The sequence below is a fragment of the Oncorhynchus keta genome, unplaced genomic scaffold (genome assembly GCF_023373465.1).
Source record: "Oncorhynchus keta strain PuntledgeMale-10-30-2019 unplaced genomic scaffold, Oket_V2 Un_contig_19542_pilon_pilon, whole genome shotgun sequence".
In the NCBI taxonomy this organism is placed as follows: Eukaryota; Metazoa; Chordata; class Actinopteri; order Salmoniformes; family Salmonidae; genus Oncorhynchus; species Oncorhynchus keta.
Genome location: NW_026281532.1, coordinates 17,453 through 38,970, shown reverse-complemented (window position 1 = coordinate 38,970; position 21,518 = coordinate 17,453). Strand labels below are relative to the sequence as shown.

Genomic DNA, 21,518 nt, shown 5'->3' with positions numbered 1-21,518 from the left:
TTTATTTAAGCTTTTATTTCTTTCATCACATTGCCAGTGGGTCAGAAGTTTACATACACTCAATTAGAATTTGGTAGCATTGCCTTTAAATTGTTTAACTTGGTTCAAATGTTTTTGGTAGCCTTTCACATGCGTCCCACAATAAGTTGGGTGAATTTTGGCCCATTCCTCCTGACACAGCTGGTGTAACTGAGTCAGGTTTGTAGGCCTCCTTGCTTGCACACGCTTTTTCAGTTCTGCCCACAAATTTTCAATGGAATTGAGGTCAGGACTTTGTGATGGCCACTCCAATACCTTGACTTTGTCCTTAAGCCATTTTGCCACCACTTTGGAAGTATGCTTGGGGTCATTGTCCATTTGGAAGACCCATTTGCGACCAAGCTTTAACTTCCTGACTGATGTCTTGAGATGTTGCTTCAATATATCCACATCATTTTCCTTCCTCATGGAGCCATCTATTTTTTTAAGTGCACCAGTCCCTCCTGCAGCAAAGCACCCCCACAATATGATGCTGCCACCCCCGTGCTTCACGGTTGGGATGGTGTTCTCCGGCTTGCAAGCCTCCCCATTTGTCCTCCAAACATAACGATGGTCATTATGGCCAACCACACTATTTCTGTTTCATCAGACCAGAGGACATTTCTCCAAAAAGTACAATCTTTGTGCAGTTGCAAACCGTAGTCTTTTTTTATGGCGGTTTTGGAGCAGTGGCGGCTTCCTTGCTGAGCGACCTTTCAGGTTATGTCGATATAAGACTCGGTTTACAGTGGATAGAGATACTTTTGTACCTGTTTCCTCCAGCATCTTCACAAGTACCTGTTGTTCTGGGATTGATTTGCACTTTTCGCACCAAAGTACGTTCATCTCTAGGAGACGGAACGCGTCTCCTTCCTGAGCGGAATGACAGCTGCGTGGTCCCATAGTGTTTATACTTGCGTACTATTGTTTGTGCAGATGAAAGTGGTACCTTCAGGCATTTGGAAATTGCTCCCAAGGATGAACCAGACTTGTGGAGGTCTAAAAATATTTATCTGAGGCCTTGGCTGATTTCTTTAGATTTTCCTATGATGTCAAGCAAAGAGGCACTGAGTTTGAAGGTAGGCCTTGAAATACATCCACATCTACTCCTCCAATTGACTCAAATGATGTCAGTTTGCCTATCAGAAGCTTCTAAAGCCATGACATAATTTTCTGTAATTTTCCAAGCTGTTTAAAAGCACAGTCAACTTAGTGTATGTAAACTTCTGACACAGTGAATTATAAGTGAAATAATATGTCTGTAAACAATTGTTGTAAAAAATGACGTGTCATGCACAAAGTAGATGTCCTAACCAACTTGCCAAAACTATAGTTTGTTAACAAGAAAGTTGTGGAGTGGTTGAAAAATGAGTTTTAATGACCCCAACCTAAGTGTATGTAAACTTCTGACTTCAACTGTAAATGGAAGAAGTCTTCCATACTTTCCTCTGACATGACCACATACTTGTTTAATGTGTTACAAGTCACACCCCTGTTCAGTCGGGTGACTGAGACAAACAAAGACTGCAATTGATTATCTTCAGAATAAACGACCACAGAGCAGGTAGCTGCTTGCTTTTACGTTCGGGTAGGACAGAAACCACTGTACTTGTCAGAGCATGTAACACAACAAGCTCAGAGAGCACCGTTTGACTCTCACTCACTCACCTTCAAAAGCATTTATTATATGAAACGACATCTTAGAAAAACACACACACCATGACATTAGAATATAGACCAGAATAAGTGATTGATTGTTACATAATGATAATGTTCTGGAGAGCCAGCCACACCAGAAACCATGATAGGAGAGAGGCAGTGACTAGCAACGCTGATAGTACATCACTGATTTGAGGCCTCCCAATGTCTTTAAGATGGAGAAGCTGAGAGAGAGAGAGAGTCATCATGCATCCTCAGTCAAAGAGGTTTGCGATTGCCCCTTCATGCTTGAAAACCTTTCTAACACTATATTACAATGAATGTATGATCAAATATTTACAAAGGTCTTAAAATTCATGACTGATTGTTAATATGAACAGAATGCCTTTATTTCATGTAAAGAATATTCTACAGAGTATTTAATTCCCATGCCTGTTCAGTTAGTTACAGTCAGCTGTTGTGCATCCTCCTCACATTGCTGCAAAACAAATCAGGAAAGAGAGTGGATCCTTCTGACATTGCTGCAAATAAATACCCATTCCTAGAACGCTTGGGCAGATTATACACAAGTATGGTAAAATATATATATATATATACTGGAAGAATGGTGGATATACTGTACATTTCCAATAGAGGATGAACCAGCTCAACGAGCCAGCAACAACACTTCCACTGTCCTCTTCAGTTCAAATGTCTGAGGCATTATGGGGCAGTCAATAGTACCTCCCCTGGCATGCCATGCCATCCCAGTGGGTGAGAAGGAGGGCTGTTTGCCCCATCCATCCTCTCCTATGTCCACAAGGGTCGTATTCATTAGTACACACCGCAGCAGTATGTTTTGCAACGGAAAACAAACATTTCTTATTGGTTCAAGTTCAGATCGTCAGTCCGTTTTCTTGCATTTGGTCCCTAATGAATGCCACCCAGTCTTATCAGGCTCATAAGGATGGCTCTGTGGCACCCTTCATAGTGCACTACTTTTGACCTTTAGCTTACCAGTAGTGCACTATATAGGAAATAGGGTGCCATTTGGGACCAACCATGGCTCCTTCCTCAGACCACAGACACCCCCTGGGCAGGGCAGGTGAGGGTGGCGGCTACGTCGGGCCTCTCGATGCGGGCCAGCGCCGAGCACAGAAGCCCCAGAGTGGATCCCTCCTGCTGAGCCCAGTTGGAAAGGAGGGTGTGTACAGGGGCCTCGCCGTGCCCAAACAGGTCCATCTGCTCGGGCTCGTAGCCCAGCGCGGCCCCCAGGGTCCTCCAGGAGCCTCTGCGGCCCCCGCTCCCCTCCTGGAGCAGACGCTCCACCTCCTCCTGTCTGTGGGGGGGCAGGTTGATGTACAGACGGCCGTCCTGCTTACTGTCCCTCTTACTACCTGGGGGTAGAATACACAACAGACACAGATTGTCACAAGTCCATTCAACAGTTATAATAGATGAGAAAAGCCAATAAGAAAAGACGTCTGTAAGTTGTTCTGGATAAGAGTGTCTGATAAATGCTAAATGTGCTCTACATTGAGAGATTAGAACATGTATTTAACTTGGGCTTCTGTTCTCACTGCAGTAACAGTGTAGTGCAGTGAGGTTAATTGTGGCGTAGTCGTGAGATGGCTGTTGGCTGTTACCTTTACTTGGTTGGCCATCCTGCAGGCTGTGTGAGTCCAGGAACACACCACTGTCACTGTGGAGTTTTTCTCCTTCAGGACACGTCCCCAGCTCTGCAGCGCGGGCTTTACTCAACGCCTGCTTCTGCTTATACGACATCCAGCTGACGAGACATGGGAGGAAACGCGTTTACACTCTTTACTAAACACAACAACAGGATCATTTTCATCACAACCTAGAACAGAAATACACCACGGCAATCCAAAGGTTTCCAAACAATTCTCCATCCCACGTTATGCATTTAACAACTCCCTCCAGCCAATGCTCACACCAATGCAACGCTTCAAGTGTGGAGAATCAGGATGCAGCCAATGAGACGGCAGCGTGTCTCCTGTCAACTCACCACTTGTAGGCGACGTAGAGCAGCAGGCCCAGCACCACAGCAGCCAGAACAGATACGTAGACCAGGATGTGGTTGCTGCTCCCATCATCCTGAGGGGTGAACCCGGGGGCCCTGGGGGCTGCTCCTCCTCCAGGGGCAGGGCTGGCCTCCTCTCCATCATTCACCAACCCTAACCCAGGCAGGCGAGGAGCGGCTAGAGGGCCGTCAGACTCAGGGGGACGAGACAGGATGTGGAGCTTCTTATCTGTTGGTTGGAGAGAGAACCACTGAACCATGAAGGAAACACTAAGGATAGAAGGGGGCCACTTGACATATCTGCCCTGTCCTTATCCCCGTCTCAACATATCTGCCCTGTCCTTATCCCTGTCTCAACATATCTGCCCTGTCCTTATCCCCGTCTCAACATATCTGCCCTGTCCTTATCCCCGTCTCAACATATCTGCCCTGTCCTTATCCCTGTCTCAACATATCTGCCCTGTCCTTATCCCCGTCTCAACATATCTGCCCTGTCCTTATCCCCGTCTCAACATATCTGCCCTGTCCTTATCCCAGTCTCAACATATCTGCCCTGTCCTTATCCCCGTCTCAACATATCTGCCCTGTCCTTATCCCTGTCTCAACATATCTGCCCTGTCCTTATCCCCGTCTCAACATATCTGTCCTGTCCTTATCCCTGTCTCAACATATCTGCCCTGTCCTTATCCCTGTCTCAACATATCTGCCCTGTCCTTATCCCCGTCTCAACATATCTGCCCTGTCCTTATCCCCGTCTCAACATATCTGCCCTGTCCTCATCCCCGTCTCAACATATCCGCCCTGTCCTTATCCCCGTCTCAACATATCCACCCTGTCCTTATCCCCGTCTCAACATATCTGCCCTGTCCTTATCCCCGTCTCAACATATCTGCCCTGTCCTCATCCCCGTCTCAACATATCTGCCCTGTCCTTATCCCCGTCTCAACATATCTGCCCTGTCCTTATCCCCGTCTCAACATATCTGCCCTGTCCTTATCCCCGTCTCAACATATCTGCCCTGTCCTTATCCCCGTCTCAACATATCCACCCTGTCCTTATCCCCGTCTCAACATATCTGCCCTGTCCTTATCCCCGTCTCAACATATCTGCCCTGTCCTTATCCCCGTCTCAACATATCTGCCCTGTCCTTATCCCCGTCTCAACATATCTGCCCTGTCCTCATCCCCGTCTCAACATATCTGCCCTGTCCTTATCCCTGTCTCAACATATCTGCCCTGTCCTTATCCCTGTCTCAACATATCTGCCCTGTCCTTATCCCCGTCTCAACATATCTGCCCTGTCCTTATCCCCGTCTCAACATATCTGCCCTGTCCTTATTTTTGTAATAAGTCAATGACTGTGTATAGAATGTGAGGGTCTTTCATACCTACAGTTGATGCAAACACACAGTCACAAACAGTGAACATATTTGATAACACTACCAGCTATCTGAATAATGATCTTGTTGCCAAATGTAATCCAGCAGCAGTAGTCTGTGAGGGCCTGTCAGCTCCCAGCCCTCTCTGACCCAGTCAGCTACCAGCCCCCTCTGACCCAGTCAGCTACCAGCCCCCTTTGACCCAGTCAGCTACCAGCCCCCTCTGACCCATTCAGCTCCTCCTTACCAGCCCCCCCCAGTCAGCTACCCTGACTCAGTCAACCCCCCCTTCTCTTTACTCCTTCTACAGCCCCTGACTCAGTCACCCCCCTCCCCAAACCCCTCCTTACTCCTTCTACAGCCCCTGACTCAGTCCCCCCAACCCCTCCTTACTCCTTCTACAGCCCCTGACTCAGTCACCCCCCAAACCCCTCCTTACTCCTTATACAGCCCCTGATTCAGTCTCCAACCCCCCCCTGAAACCCCCAAACCCCTCCTTACTCCTTCTACAGCCCCTGACTCAGTCACCCCCCAAACCCCTCCTTACTCCTTCTACAGCCCCTGACTCAGTCACCCCCCAAACCCCTCCTTACTCCTTCTACAGCCGGCTCGTTTTAGGATCAAACACGACTGGGGACTCCCCTGACCTCTATTCAATTCAATTCAATTCAATTCAAGGGCTTTATTGGCATGGGAAACATGTGTTAACATTGCCAAAGCAAGTTATCTACAGTGTCAGATGGGGTGACCTGTGTGTGTTGAGATGACCAGACTCCTGGGGAGATCCAGGCCACTAGACCAAGGCTTGGTCATTTGGAGCCGGTGAGGGGTTACCATGTTGGGGTCACCAATGTGCCAAGGCCCTGGGGTCTGGTGTGGGGGTAGTTATATTGTCAGGCCCTTTTTAAGTGCTGTCGGCTCCGAGCCATTTGACTGCAGCACTTAAGAGTGTTTTCTCTCTGTTGGACTGTGCTCATGTTTCCTCAAGTGTTGCTAAGTGTTCAGATTAGGTGTGGGTACAGGTGTGGGCCACATGTCTTCTGTCTTCTCTCTCTCTCTCTCTCTCTCTCTTTCTCTTTCTCTTTCTCTTTCTCTCAGGGGCTTTATTGGCATGGGAAACATACTTTTGTATATATAGTGTATGTGGACACCCCTTCAAATGATTGGATTCAGCTATTTCAGCCACACCCGTTGCTGACAACTGTATAAAATCGAGCACACAGCAATGCAAACTCCATAGACAAAAATTGGCAGTAGAATGGCCTTACTGAAGAACTCAGTGACTTTCAACGTGACACCGTCATAGGATTCCATCTTTCCAATAAGTCAGTTTGTCAAATGTCTGCCCTGCTAGAGCTGCCCCCGGTCTGCCCTGCTAGAGCTGCCCCTGTCTGCCCTGCTAGAGCTGCCCCTGGTCTGCCCTGCTAGAGCTGCCCCTGTCTGCCCTGCTAGAGCTGCCCTGCTAGAGCTGCCCCTGTCTGCCCTGCTAGAGCTGCCCCTGTCTGCCCTGCTAGAGCTGCCCCTGTCTGCCCTGCTAGAGCTGCCCCCGGTCTGCCCTGCTAGAGCTGCCCCTGTCTGCCCTGCTAGAGCTGCCCCTGGTCTGCCCTGCTAGAGCTGCCCCTGGTCTGCCCTGCTAGAGCTGCCCCTGGTCTGCCCTGCTAGAGCTGCCCCCGGTCTGCCCTGCTAGAGCTGCCCCTGGTCTGCCCTGCTAGAGCTGCCCCTGGTCTGCCCTGCTAGAGCTGCCCCTGGTCTGCCCTGCTAGAGCTGCCCCCGGTCTGCCCTGCTAGAGCTGCCCCTGGTCTGCCCTGCTAGAGCTGCCCCCGGTCTGCCCTGCTAGAGCTGCCCCCGTTGCCCTGCTAGAGCTGCCCCTGGTCTGCCCTGAGCTGCCCCTGGTCTGCCCTGCTGGAGAGCTGCCCCTGGTTTCCCTGCTAGAGCTGCCCCTGTCTGCCCTGCTGTGCTGCCCTGCTAGAGCTGCCCCTGTCTGCCCTGCTAGAGCTGCCCCTGTCTGCCCTGCTAGAGCTGCCCCTGTCTGCCCTGCTCTGCCCCTGTCTGCCCTGCTAGAGCTGCCCTTAGAGCTGCCCCTGTCTGCCCTGCATGGGCTGCCCCTGTCTGCCCTGCTAGAGCTGCCCCCTGTCTGCCCTGATTGGAGCTGCCCCTGTCTGCCCTGCTAGAGCTGCCCCTGTCTGCCCTGCTAGAGCTGCCCCTAGTCTGCCCTGCTGGCAGAGCTGCCCCTGTCTGCCCTGCTAGAGCTGCCCCTGTCTGCCCTGCTAGAGCTGCCCCAGTTTGTCTGCCCTGCTAGAGCTGCCCCTGTCTGCCCTGCTAGAGCTGCCCCTGTCTGCCCTGCTAGAGCTGCCCCCGGTCTGCCCTGCTAGAGCTGCCCCTGTCTGCCCTGCTAGAGCTGCCCCTGTCTGCCCTGCTAGAGCTGCCCTGTCTGCCCTGCTAGAGCTGCCCCTGGTCTGCCCTGCTAGAGCTGCCCCCGGTCTGCCCTGCTAGAGCTGCCCCCGTTCTGCCCTGCTAGAGCTGCCCCTGTCTGCCCTGCTAGAGCTGCCCCTGTCTGCCCTGCTAGAGCTGCCCCTGTCTGCCCTGCTAGAGCTGCCCCTGTCTGCCCTGCTAGAGCTGCCCCTGTCTGCCCTGCTAGAGCTGCCCTGCTAGAGCTGCCCCTGTCTGCCCTGCTAGAGCTGCCCTGTCTGCCCTGCTAGAGCTGCCCCTGTCTGCCCTGCTAGAGCTGCCCTGCTAGAGCTGCCCCTGTCTGCCCTGCTAGAGCTGCCCCTGGTCTGCCCTGCTAGAGCTGCCCCTGTCTGCCCTGCTAGAGCTGCCCTGCTAGAGCTGCCCCTGTCTGCCCTGCTAGAGCTGCCCCTGGTCTGCCCTGCTAGAGCTGCCCCTGTCTGCCCTGCTAGAGCTGCCCTGCTAGAGCTGCCCCTGTCTGCCCTGCTAGAGCTGCCCCTGTCTGCCCTGCTAGAGCTGCCCCTGTCTGCCCTGCTAGAGCTGCCCCTGTCTGCCCTGCTAGAGCTGCCCCTGTCTGCCCTGCTAGAGCTGCCCTGCTAGAGCTGCCCTGCTAGAGCTGCCCCTGTCTGCCCTGCTAGAGCTGCCCCTGTCTGCCCTGCTAGAGCTGCCCCTGTCTGCCCTGCTAGAGCTGCCCCTGCTGCCCCTGTCTGCCCTGCTAGAGCTGCCCCTGTCTGCCCTGCTAGAGCTGCCCATGTCTGCCCTGCTAGAGCTGCCCCCGGTCTGCCCTGCTAGAGCTGCCCCCGGTCTGCCCTGCTAGAGCTGCCCCGGTCTGCCCTGCTAGAGCTGCCCCTGTCTGCCCTGCTAGAGCTGCCCCTGTCTGCCCTGCTTAGAGCTGCCCCTGTCTGCCCTGCTAGAGCTGCCCCGGTCAACTTTAAGTCCATACACACAGAGACGCACCCATGCAGAGGGTGTCAGAGTTGAGCTGGCAGGCTCTGATCTCCACCTCAGTGTCAGAGCACTGAGAGCAGGCCTGGCAGGGCTTGATATCACTCTTCTCCTCTGAGAACGTTCCTGGGCGACATGGTTGGCACTGGGTGTTCCCCTGGGCACCACACAGCCTCACCACCCCCTCGCCCCGTCCACACATGGTGCAGGCGGCACACAGCCCTGCCACACTCTCCCCATCCCGCCACAGGTAGAAGTGCTGGTCACAGTCACAGTGGGTATCCTGGGTGGCGCTGCAGGAGGTGAGCTCTGGGATGCCAGCCGGGCAGCGGGCACAGGGGAGGCACGGGGAGAGACCGTTTGATGGGGAGAACGTTCCTAGAACATACAAGGTATAGGTGATTTGAATGTATCTCACAGTGTTATCAGTATGTATGTACTATAGTTGTATGTCTACTGGGGGAATGGCATAAGCAACAGCATCTCAACCCTATTGCCTCCATGACTCACCCTCAGGGCAAGGCTGGCACTTGGTGTCCTCCATCCCACACTCTACCTCCACCCCATGGCCTGGAGGACACGGGCTACAGCACTCCCCTGACTGGCTGAACTGCCCACTAACGCAGGCATCTCCCAGGGCAACCTGGAAGGAGATACAAAACAGTTAGCTTAGCATCAATTATCAGATAGATAGATAGATAGATAGATAGATAGATAGATAGATAGATAGTGATTTATTTATCGGTGCTGCAGATGCCAGTGATGAGGGAACTCTTTTATAGATCAAACTGATGAGTGCTAAGTGGTTGACAAGCCAACACATAGATATGCTCAATACTATGATGGAAACTATGGTGACAAGCCAACACATAGACCTGTTCAAGACTATGATGGAAACTATGGTGACAAGCCAACACATAGACATGTTCAAGACTATGATGGAAACTATGGTGACAAGCCAACACATAGACATGTTCAATACTATGATGGAAACTATGGTGACAAGCCAACACATAGACATGTTCAAGACTATGATGGAAACTACGGTGACAAGCCAACACATAGACATGTTCAAGACTATGATGGAAACTACGGTGACAAGCTATGTTTGGAGGAGTAAGAGCACAAGCGTCTCTCTCGGCTGGTCTCAGTCAAGGCCAGTCCAGTTCCAGCAACCAAAGACTCAAAAATAAGACCTCAATGTTCGTGTAGAAATCAGGAAATCAATTACACAGACCCCTTTGCCTGCCTCGCCATCGGATGGAAAGAATGGGGAGAAGGTGGGCGTATTGAAAATAGTATTTCTTTATATTTTGGATCTGGATCTGTTTTCAGAGCGCTTATCTGCCCCGGCCGGGTAATGGAGGGGCCAGACTGAGGCCCAGATGGCACCCTATTCCCTATATGGGGCTCTACATTGGACCAGGGTCTATAGGGCTCGTCCGGGCTCTGCTCAAAAGTAGTGCACTCTATAGGGAATAGGGTGCCTTTTGGGAGGCAGCCCCAGTGTGTGTTAAACATGAGGGATACATCAGACATTCCTAAGGGCTTATAGAGCCCAGTGCAGCCTAGCAGGAGGGACTGGCTTTAATCAGACTGGCTTTAATCAGACTGGCTTTAATCAGACTGGCTATAATCAGACTGGCTTTAATCAGACTGGCTTTAATCAGACTGGCTTTAAATCAGACTGGCTTTAATCAGACTGGCTATAATCAGACTGGCTTTAATCAGACTGGCTATAATCAGACTGGCTATAATCAGACTGGCTATAATCAGACTGGCTATAATCAGACTGGTTTTAATCAGACTGGCTTTAATCAGACTGGCTATAATCAGACTGGCTATAATCAGACTGGCTATAATCAGACTGGCTATAATCAGACTGGCTATAATCAGACTGGCTATAATCAGACTGGCTATAAATCAGACTGGCTTTAAATCAGACTGGCTTTAATCAGACTGGCTATAATCAGACTGGCTTTAATCAGACTGGCTTTAATCAGACTGGCTATAATCAGACTGGCTATAATCAGACTGGCTATAATCAGACTGGCTATAATCAGACTGGCTATAATCAGACTGGCTATAATCAGACTGGCTATAATCAGACTGGCTATAATCAGACTGGCTATAATCAGACTGGCTATAATCAGACTGGTTTTAATCAGACTGGCTTTAATCAGACTGGCTATAATCAGACTGGCTATAATCAGACTGGCTATAATCAGACTGGCTATAATCAGACTGGCTATAATCAGACTGGCTATAATCAGACTGCCTTTAATCCCATGGAAAGAATCAAACAAAGGAGAAGGAAAACACTGAGACATGAGGAAGAGGAAGGAGTAGAAAGGGCTTCCTCCCACATTGACACATTCCACATGGGTGTGAATGACATTATAGTCACAATGTGTGTGTGTGTGTCTCTTGTCCTCAGACACAGTGAGGGGTGGGAGGAAGGGAGGGAGGGTGAGGAGGGGAGACCGATGTAGCCCCAGGCGGGTGTGTCAGTTAGCCCCCACAGCCCAGCATGTGTGTCTATTTTGAGGGGGCCTTTGATGTCCCCCCCCAGCCCTGCAGGTGTGTGTGTGTGTGTCGCTCCTTCCCTCCCGACCGCCCCTCACTATGTCTAAGAACAAGAGATTTACACACACACACACACACACACACACACACACACACACACACACACACACACACACACAACACACACACACACAACACACACACACACACACACTCCTCCCCCCATCAAGGCCCTCCTCTAAAGCAGTCAGGCATCTGAAACATGCCCATGTTGAGGGCTGATTGACCCACTAGCCATTATCCCTGGAGCCTGAGGGTAGACAGGAACTAACAGATGTCTAACAACTAACCTCCTGCTAACAGCTAAACAACCCTCTGATTTCTCCCCGACTCACTCCCAAATGGCACCCTATTCCCTTTTATAGTACACACTTTAAACCAGGGCCAATAGAATTCTGGTCAAAAGTAGTGTACTACGTAGGGAATAGGGTGCCATTTGGGAGAAACCGCTGTCTCCGATGTCTGCTCCAAGAAGCAGCTTGTGTCAACATGTGGAGCCTCCAACGAGCCCAACACACACAGGAACCAACGCACACACACACACACACACACACACCATGCCAGTGGTCAGATGATGTGGATGCTACGCTACTTACAGGCCTGTTTCACTAGCACAGACTGGAATATGTTCCGCGATACATCCAATGGCATTGAGGAGTACACCACCTCAGTTACAGGCTTCATTAATAAGTGCATCTGCGACGTCGTCCCCACAGTGACCGTACGTACATATCCCAACCAGAAGCCATGGATTACAGGCAACATCTGCACCTAGCTAAAGGCTAAAGCTGCCACTTTCAATAAGAAGGACACTAATCCGGACGCTTATAAAAAATCCCGCTATTCCCTCAGACGAACCATCAAACAGGCAAAGTGTCAATACAGGACAAAGATTGAATACTACACTGGCTCTGGTGCTCGTCGGATGTGGCAGGGCATACAAACTATTATGGACTACAAAGGGAAACCCAGTCACAAGCTGCCCAGTGACCCAAGCCTACCAGATGAGCTAAACGCCTTTTATGCTCGCTTCGAGGCAAGCAACACTTAAGCATGCATGAGAGCACCAGCTGTTCCAGACGACTGTTTGATCACGTTCTCCGTAGTCGATGTGAGCAAGAACTTTAAACAGATCAACATTCACAAGGCCGCGGGACCAGAAAGATTACCAGGATGTGTACTCAGAGCATGTGCGGACCAAATGTGCAAATTACCTCTAACTTGTACCCCTGCACATTGACTCCCTGTATATAGCCTCGTTATTGTTATTTTATTGTGTTACTTTTAATTTAATAAAACATTTTTACTTTAGTTTATTTAGTAAATATAGCACTATTTTTAAGGGCTTGTAAGTAAGCAATTTCACTGTTGTATTCGGCCAATATGACAAATAATATTTAATTTGATTTGATCATTCCAGTCACAAAACTGCACTGAAACGATTCCACCACTAGAAAGAGAACAACTTTGAAGGAAAGGAGGGTACGTTTCATTCCAAGAACAACATCACAGCTTTGAAGGGAAGGAGGGCACATTTCATGCCAAGACAAACGGCACACAGGTTTTATTGCACCATTATTTGAGGAGCCAGACAACATGTGAACCTCCGCTAGCACAGATCTGCAGTATCAGGGTGATGGGAGCTCAGTTTCAACAGGTATTCATCTCAGCGATCACATGCGCTTCTACAGTGAGCTGTGGTTGTCTTATCACTGTGATATGTGGTTGTTCTACCTACCTTAGTTGAATGCACTGTCGGTTAATCACTCTGCATTAGAGTCTGCTAAATAACTACTGACTGTAAATCACTCTGCATTAGAGTCTGCTAAATAACTACTGACTGTAAATCACTCTGGATTAGAGTCTCTGCTAAATAACTACTGACTGTAAATCACTCTGGATTAGAGTCTCTGCTAAATAACCACTGACTGTAAATCACTCTGGATTAGAGTCTCTGCTAAATAACCACTGACTGTAAATCACTCTGCATTAGAGTCTGCTAAATAACCACTGACTGTAAATCACTCTGGATTAGAGTCTGCTAAATAACCACTGACTGTAAATCACTCTGGATTAGAGTCTGCTAAATAACCACTGACTGTAAATCACTCTGGATTAGAGTCTCTGCTAAATAACTACTGACTGTAAATCACTCTGCATTAGAGTCTGCTAAATAACTACTGACTGTAAATCACTCTGGATTAGAGTCTCTGCTAAATAACTACAGACTGTAAATCACTCTGGATTAGAGTCTCTGCTAAATAACCACTGACTGTAAATCACTCTGCATTAGAGTCTGCTAAATAACCACTGACTGTAAATCACTCTGGATTAGAGTCTGCTAAATAACCACTGACTGTAAATCACTCTGGATTAGAGTCTCTGCTAAATAACTACTGACTGTAAATCCCTCTGGATTAGAGTGTCTGCTAAATAACCACTGACTGTAAATCACTCTGGATTAGAGTCTCTGCTAAATAACTACTGACTGTAAATCACTCTGGATTAGAGTCTCTGCTAAATAACTACTGACTGTAAATCACTCTGGATTAGAGTCTGCTAAATAACTACTGACTGTAAATCACTCTGGATTAGAGTCTGCTAAATAACCACTGACTGTAAATCACTCTGGATTAGAGTCTGCTAAATAACTACTGACTGTAAATCACTCTGGATTAGAGTCTGCTAAATAACCACTGACTGTAAATCACTCTGGATTAGAGTCTCTGCTAAATAACCACTGACTGTAAATCACTCTGGATTAGAGTCTGCTAAATAACCACTGACTGTAAATCACTCTGGATTAGAGTCTCTGCTAAATAACTACTGACTGTAAATCCCTCTGGATTAGAGTGTCTGCTAAATAACCACTGACTGTAAATCACTCTGGATTAGAGTCTCTGCTAAATAACTACTGACTGTAAATCACTCTGGATTAGAGTCTCTGCTAAATAACCACTGACTGTAAATCACTCTGGATTAGAGTCTCTGCTAAATAACCACTGACTGTAAATCACTCTGGATTAGAGTCTCTGCTAAATAACCACTGACTGTAAATCACTCTGGATTAGAGTCTGCTAAATAACTACTGACTGTAAATCCCTCTGCATTAGAGTCTGCTAAATAACTACTGACTGTAAATCACTCCGGATTAGAGTCTGCTAAATAACTACTGACTGTAAATCCCTCTGGATTAGAGTCTCTGCTAAATAACCACTGACTGTAAATCACTCTGCATTAGAGTCTGCTAAATAACTACTGACTGTAAATCACTCCGGATTAGAGTCTGCTAAATAACTACTGACTGTAAATCCCTCTGGATTAGAGTCTCTGCTAAATAACCACTGACTGTAAATCACTCTGGATTAGAGTCTCTGCTAAATAACTACTGACTGTAAATCACTCTGGATTAGAGTCTCTGCTAAATAACCACTGACTGTAAATCACTCTGGATTAGAGTCTCTGCTAAATAACCACTGACTGTAAATCACTCTGGATTAGAGTCTGCTAAATAACTACTGACTGTAAATCCCTCTGGATTAGAGTGTCTGCTAAATAACTACTGACTGTAAATCACTCTGGATTAGAGTCTCTGCTAAATAACTACTGACTGTAAATCACTCTGGATTAGAGTCTCTGCTAAATAACTACTGACTGTAAATCACTCTGGATTAGAGTCTCTGCTAAATAACTACTGACAGTAAATCACTCTGGATTAGTCTCTGCTAAATAACTACTGACTGTAAATCACTCTGGATTAGAGTCTCTGCTAAATAACTACTGACTGTAAATCACTCTGGATTAGCCTCTGCTAAATAACTACTGACTGTAAATCACTCTGGATTAGTCTCTGCTAAATAACTACTGACTGTAAATCACTCTGGATTAGAGTCTCTGCTAAATAACTACTGACAGTAAATCACTCTGGATTAGAGTCTCTGCTAAATAACTACTGACTGTAAATCACTCTGGATTAGAGTCTCTGCTAAATAACTACTGACTGTAAATCACTCTGGATTAGAGTCTCTGCTAAATAACTACTGACTGTAAATCACTCTGGATTAGAGTCTCTGCTAAATAACTACTGACTGTAAATCACTCTGGATTAGAGTCTCTGCTAAATAACTACTGACTGTAAATCACTCTGGATTCGAGTCTCTGCTAAATAACTACTGACTGTAAATCACTCTGGATTAGAGTCTCTGCTAAATAACTACTGACAGTAAATCACTCTGGATTAGAGTGTCTGCTAAATAACGACTGACTGTAAATCACTCTGGATTAGAGTCTCTGCTAAATAACTACTGACTGTAAATCCCTCTGGATTAGAGTGTCTGCTAAATAACTACTGACTGTAAATCACTCTGGATTAGAGTGTCTGCTAAATAACGACTGACTGTAAATTACTCTGGATTAGAGTCTCTGCTAAATAACTACTGACTGTAAATCCCTCTGGATTAGAGTCTCTGCTAAATAACTACTGACTGTAAATCACTCTGGATTAGAGTCTCTGCTAAATAACCACTGACTGTAAATCACTCCGGATTAGAGTCTCTGCTAAATAACTACTGACTGTAAATCCCTCTGGATTAGTCTCTGCTAAATGACAGAAAATGTAAATGTGAGAATGGCCCATCACAGTGAGTTGTGTGAGAAGTCTCTTTCAACGGCTGTGTATTTAGCTTATGTCCCAAATACACCCTATTCCCTACTCGGTGCACTTGTTTTGATCAGAATCCTGTAGGGTTCCAATTGGAATGCACAAGCCTTGTTGTGAACCAGGCTTCCCGGGGAAGTTCCATGGCAGAAATCAGCTAAAGAGGGGTCAGAACCCGGAATCAGTGACACCTCACAACATGTCAAACCAATCCAATGACCTGCTTGGGCGGAGCTCCAAAAGGTGCTCACCAGATTAGTGCCGTAGGAGCAACAGTGAGGACGACAACAGTTCAACAAAACAAGCACGGGTGACAAAACATTTCAGAATGTTTACAGCACGCTGGTTTTCACAACATGTTTACAGCTCGTCTTCACAGCATCTTGAATATTACCTGTAATGTTCACCTCCTGTAGCCTAACTGTCATCTAAAACAAATGTCATCCTGCACCTCAAATACAAGGGTTGGATTTGCACTAAACTATTTTATATTTCAGCACTTAAAAGGCATGTACAAAATCTGGTGTACATTGTCTACTGGTATCATTCTAAACTGGGAACGTACAGCACCTTCACAAAGGATTCACACCTCTTGACTTTTCCCACATTTTGTTGCTTTACAGCCTGAATTTAAAATGGATTCAATTCAGATTTTGTGTAACTCGCCTAAACAAAAGACCCCATAATGTCTTGAGTCATTAAGTATTCAACCCCTTTGTTATGGCAAGCCTAAATAAGTTCAGAAGTAAACATTTGCTTAACAAGTCACATAATAAGTAGAATGGACTCACTCTGTGTGCAATAATAGTGTTTAACCTGATTTTTGATTGACTACCTCATCTCTGTACCCCAGACATACAATTACCCATCCACTGGATTATAAATGTTTTGTTGCAGCGATGCTGTCTGGTAGTGTCTCCAACTGCTGCTTCAGCGTGCTGTAGACCAGAAACTGGCAACCACACACACACACACACTACACACACACACACACACTACACACGCGCACAACACACTACACACACACACACGAGAAAGTCCAGACAGGGTCCACTCCAGCTCTACTTTGCTCTGCAGAGCCAGACCCATTGGCATTTCCTCTTGTGCTGACCAAATATAGAGTTAAATATTCCCCTCCGTGCACCAGTTCATGGGGCGGAGTGTGTGTGTGTGTGTGTGTGTGTGTGTGTGTGTGTGTGTGTGTGTGTGTGTGTAGTGTGTGTATAAACATCCACCCTGCCCGGGGCTTAATGACCACAGTAATCAGGACTGGGACTAACAGAGCTCTGATTTATGGACCTCAGAGGGACTGTGTGACTTGTGTAAAAGGTCTCCGTACTCGCCTACTGAACAGGAACAGGCAGGTGAGAAAGTCAACATGAAAAGTGAGACGATTTGCATATGACATCAGGGTGGGATCTTGTTCCAAGAAAGTGCTGACTTGTTAGAATTTTGATTAACTATATTATAATCATTGTGTACTGTTCTGTTATATGCTAGCTTATATAAACCATTTTCAGACTGTTATGTGGTAGCTCCGGACTTGCTTACATACAGAGCCAAGCAGCCTACACAGTCGACACCTCCTTGGCTCAAGGACCATGAGAAAAGAGAACAGACAGACCTGATCTGTCTACTCCAGGGCCACTGGAGAGAGTTGAGGGGCCGCAGTTGCTCTCTCCACTTCAGTAGTAGAGGACTTGATTCCCTGGTGAGAGGAGACCTCCATGGAGCCCTATCTACTTTCAAAAGGGGCTATGAACTCCACGGCTGTCACGGTCACTCCGTCAACACACACACACACAAAAGTGTGAATACACACAGAAGCACATGTACACACAGAAGCGCACGTACACACAGAAGCGTGCAGTCACTCAGTCGTGAGCATGCACACACACTCCCTAAAGCTGCCCTTTGGTCTTTTTGCAATGCAATCCCATTTGACATGATATTTGACTCCTTGTCTGCAGCAGCATGGAGTTTCCACGTGAGAGTGATGAGCACATGAAAGGGTGCGGAGCCCCAGGAGGCAGGGCTCTCCCTCCACCCTGACCCTGACCCTCACACCCTGGGGTCAACAGCGTGGTGTCACCACCTCCACCCTGACCCTCACACCCTGGGGACAGCAGCATGGTGTCACCACCTACACCCTCACACCCTGGGGTCAACAGCGTGGTGTCACCACCTCCACCCTCACACCCTGGGGTTAGCAGTGTGGTGTCACCACCTCCACCCTGACCCTCACACCCTGGGGACAGCAGCATGGTGTCACCACCTCCACCCTGACCCTCACACCCTGGGGACAGCAGCATGGTGTCACCACCTCCACCCTGAGGACAGCAGCGTGGTGTGACCACCTCCACCCTGAGGACAGCAGCGTGGTGTCACCACCTCCACCCTGACCCTCACACCCTGGGGACAGCAGCATGGTGTCACCACCTCCACCCTGAGGACAGCAGCGTGGTGTCACCACCTCCACCCTGAGGACAGCAGCGTGGTGTCACCACCTCCACCCTGAGGACAGCAGCGTGGTGTCACCACCTCCACCCTGAGGACAGCAGCGTGGTGTCACCACCTCCACCCTGAGGACAGCAGCGTGGTGTCACCACCTCCACCCTGAGGACAGCAGCGTGGTGTCACCACCTCCACCCTGAGGACAGCAGCGTGGTGTCACCACCTCCACCAGCAGCGTGGTGTCACCACCTCCACCCTGAGGACAGCAGCGTGGTGTCACCACCTCCACCCTGAGGACAGCAGCGTGGTGTCACCACCTCCACCCTGAGGACAGCAGCGTGGTGTCACCACCTCCACCCTGAGGACAGCAGCGTGGTGTCACCACCTCCACCCTGAGGACAGCAGCGTGGTGTCACCACCTCCACCCTGAGACGTCCAGCAGACAGAAGAACAGGAGATGTAGATAGAGGTCATGTAGTGCACTATATAGGGAATAGGGTGCTATTTGGGATGCACATAATTGCCTCCATGACTCATTATCTGGGCAAGTCTGGTCAAAATGTGGATCTATCGGCCCTGGTCAAAAGTAGTGCACAATATAGGGAATAGGGTGCCATTTGGGAGGCAGTGAACTATATACGCAATAGGGTGCCATTTTGGGACAGACACACTAAGGCAGAGGGACGGGAGGGTGGAGCTAGATCTGCTTGCCTGTCTGATTGGTCCATGATTTTAATCTGCACATTACTGTCATCAGCAGTAGCAGGTCATCTTTAAAAAGTCAACGTTTGGAATCTGGAACTTTTTTGTTGTTAACCATGTTTTGTTCCAGTCAGGGAATATGCTGAGCTTTCCATCTCCTCCTAACAGCATGACAAACGACTGGATACCAATAGTCCTGCCACTGTAAGCCTGCTTGTCTGTCTGCAATTTGTTATTAAAGTTCTCAATATGCTGACTTACTGTCTTACTGTCTGTATTATTATTATTATATATTACTGTCTCAAAGATGTCGCTGTGGGAAAGCAAAGCGGCGGTCGCGAGTTCAAGTGGAAACCAATCAGAAAACTGCTTAGCGTCAACATGGAAATTACATTTACTGTTCTGTTACAAACAGGGTCGCCCTTCTCTCGCCACAGACTGAGAGAAATGATCATTTCTTTGCTCCGGATATCCAGACCGCAGCGATAGTTTTACTCATGACGCATTTCTACCAGGAATTGCCGCAAGGAAGTACTATGGCACTATCTATGAATTGTAATACAGTTTGGTCATGTAACAGAGAACCTTGGACAATCAAACCACTAACATTAGTGGGCCGGTGTGATTCAACGACAAGTATAATGATCTTTAATACATTGAGGTTTGAACAAACATTAATATTAAGCAGCGAAAACTAATTGGAGAAGTTCACCCCAAAAAAATGTTTTTTAAATTTCCAAACAAACCTCTGTGATAGAAACAAAGGTGTGTTTTGGGGAAACGAAACGTTGTTTTCCATTTAAAATGAACTTTTGTTGTTATTATCCCCTCGTTAAACAGATAAATATCTTTCCGGGGTCACATGACTGCAGAGTGAATGAAGATCTGATGGGAGTTTTATCTCCAGCGCTTTGATCTTGAAGAAAGGGTTAGGCCCTGGGAACATGACAAGACATGCTGCCTCTCCTCTCCTCTCCTCTACAGGCCCTCGGCTCTGTTGGACTTGAAAGGAGATGGAGTGTCACAGTGTCATCTTCTCCAGCTGTGGAACTGATTATTTTGACACTTTGATCTGTACAAATCAAATCTGTCACTTTAACTTCCTGCATGAACGTTTAAATGACACACACTTATAATACAGCCTAAAGCCTCTTATCAATTGGTAAGGAAGATAAACTAAGATCAGAAAAGACAGAGTTTATCTCTGAGTAAAAGCAGGAGAGTTGTAGATAATGACAATATGTCACATTCTGTAGCTATACAGAACATTGTCAATGTAGAGTGAGAAGTAGGCTAGATTACAATGTAACACAACCAAGACGCAAGGCATCTAATCATTGCCAGCTTCCAATTGGCTCATTCACCACCCCCCTCCTCCCCCCTGTAACTATTCCCCAGGTCGCTGCAGTAAATGAGAATGTGTTCTCAGTCAAATGACCTGGTTAAATAAAATAAATGCATGTAATTACAATGTAGCGCGTGCGTAATGCCAACATAGTTTACAATGTAGACAAAATCATTAACTTTATGCAGATTGGCTAAATAATGAATTCGCCTCATGTTGGACAGTAATGTGCGTTACTATACATTGCACTCTCAGCAGAAAATAACAGGGAGGGAATTGATCTGTTCGTGTATTACTGTACAGTAGCCTATGATATATATATTAGTGAGTTACAGTCTATGTATATCAGGAATAGGAGCGACATGACACTTACATTTACGAACAGAAAAAGTGTGCAGACCCAAAGCGCATCCATGTCACAGTTCTTCGCCGATGGAAAATCCCGTACAATGAGTTGGCTATACCCCTTCAAAAGTCTTTGGGACCAAAGAAGGCTTCAATAGCCTACTCCGTGAGACGTAACCCAGGTAAATGCCAAAAAAGCGCACCTAGGTTCCTAAAAACTCTTCACAGCTGTCAAGAAACCACTTTGAGAGTAACAAGAACACGACCAAATGAGAGCATTTTTTAAAACTGCATCAAAGTATCCTACACATACGGCGGAAGAAAAAATGTCCCAAAACTCAACAGCAAGTCCGAGTGCCGCTTCTCTTCAGTAAAATCAACTGCCATGAAAGGAAACGTCAGGAAAACAGTAAAAAATAATCTTCTTTAGGCTACACACCATCTACTTTTACTGTAGACCGCTTCTTTGTTACATTCCCTACAGTTGAGTCACACTTCAATCTTTGTTGGCATGTTCCTCTTGCAGAGTGTGAGTCTGAAGCGCAGCGTTTTGGCCCCTCGATCTTCAAGCGCTTGGTTCACTTTCAACGCCTTCAGCTCTCTACGGCTGGAGCCCGGGTCCTCGCTTTGTGATTGGCTGATACGCGACGGCAATAAACACATTGAAGTGATATAAACACATTGAAGTGATATTCAAATGGGGATGAAACTTGATACACTGTAATAAATAAAGGGGATACATTCCGGAAGATGCCTTTAGGGATCTGTTTAAATAATGGACGTTGGGACTTTGATGTAGCCCGGGCTGTATTTTGCGGTCTTAATTTTTAAACCCCCGGTTATTTCTTCAGGGGGGTTACAGAAATTACTATTTTGTGGCTAATATTCTCCGTCACACTCTTTTTTATTATAGTATATATGTAAATAAGCACATGCTTATAAAATGATATATGTTGTATAT

General features: G+C 47.5%; 1 protein-coding gene and 1 long non-coding RNA gene across 15 annotated transcripts; both read right to left on the bottom strand.

Annotated features, from left to right (window-relative positions):
• Positions 1 to 1,682: 1,682 nt before the first annotated feature.
• Positions 1,683 to 21,153, bottom strand: nradd (neurotrophin receptor associated death domain). The gene is made up of 6 exons (XM_052504516.1): positions 20,586 to 21,153; positions 8,979 to 9,111; positions 8,481 to 8,846; positions 3,686 to 3,929; positions 3,303 to 3,445; positions 1,683 to 3,053 (listed from the first exon to the last, which is right to left on the bottom strand). The coding sequence occupies exons 1-6, from the start codon at positions 20,625 to 20,627 to the stop codon at positions 2,731 to 2,733; spliced, it is 1,251 nt and encodes a 416-aa protein (XP_052360476.1). The 5' UTR covers positions 20,628 to 21,153; the 3' UTR covers positions 1,683 to 2,730.
• On the bottom strand, positions 17,741 to 18,590 carry LOC127920435 (uncharacterized). 14 transcript variants are annotated; one of them, XR_008106266.1, is made up of 4 exons: positions 18,449 to 18,590; positions 18,151 to 18,388; positions 17,897 to 18,034; positions 17,741 to 17,854 (listed from the first exon to the last, which is right to left on the bottom strand). It is a non-coding gene; the product is annotated as an uncharacterized LOC127920435 (long non-coding RNA). The 14 variants fall into 14 exon arrangements; XR_008106261.1 differs by having other exon boundaries at positions 17,897 to 18,102; positions 18,185 to 18,388; XR_008106259.1 differs by having other exon boundaries at positions 18,185 to 18,388.
• Positions 21,154 to 21,518: the final 365 nt, after the last annotated feature.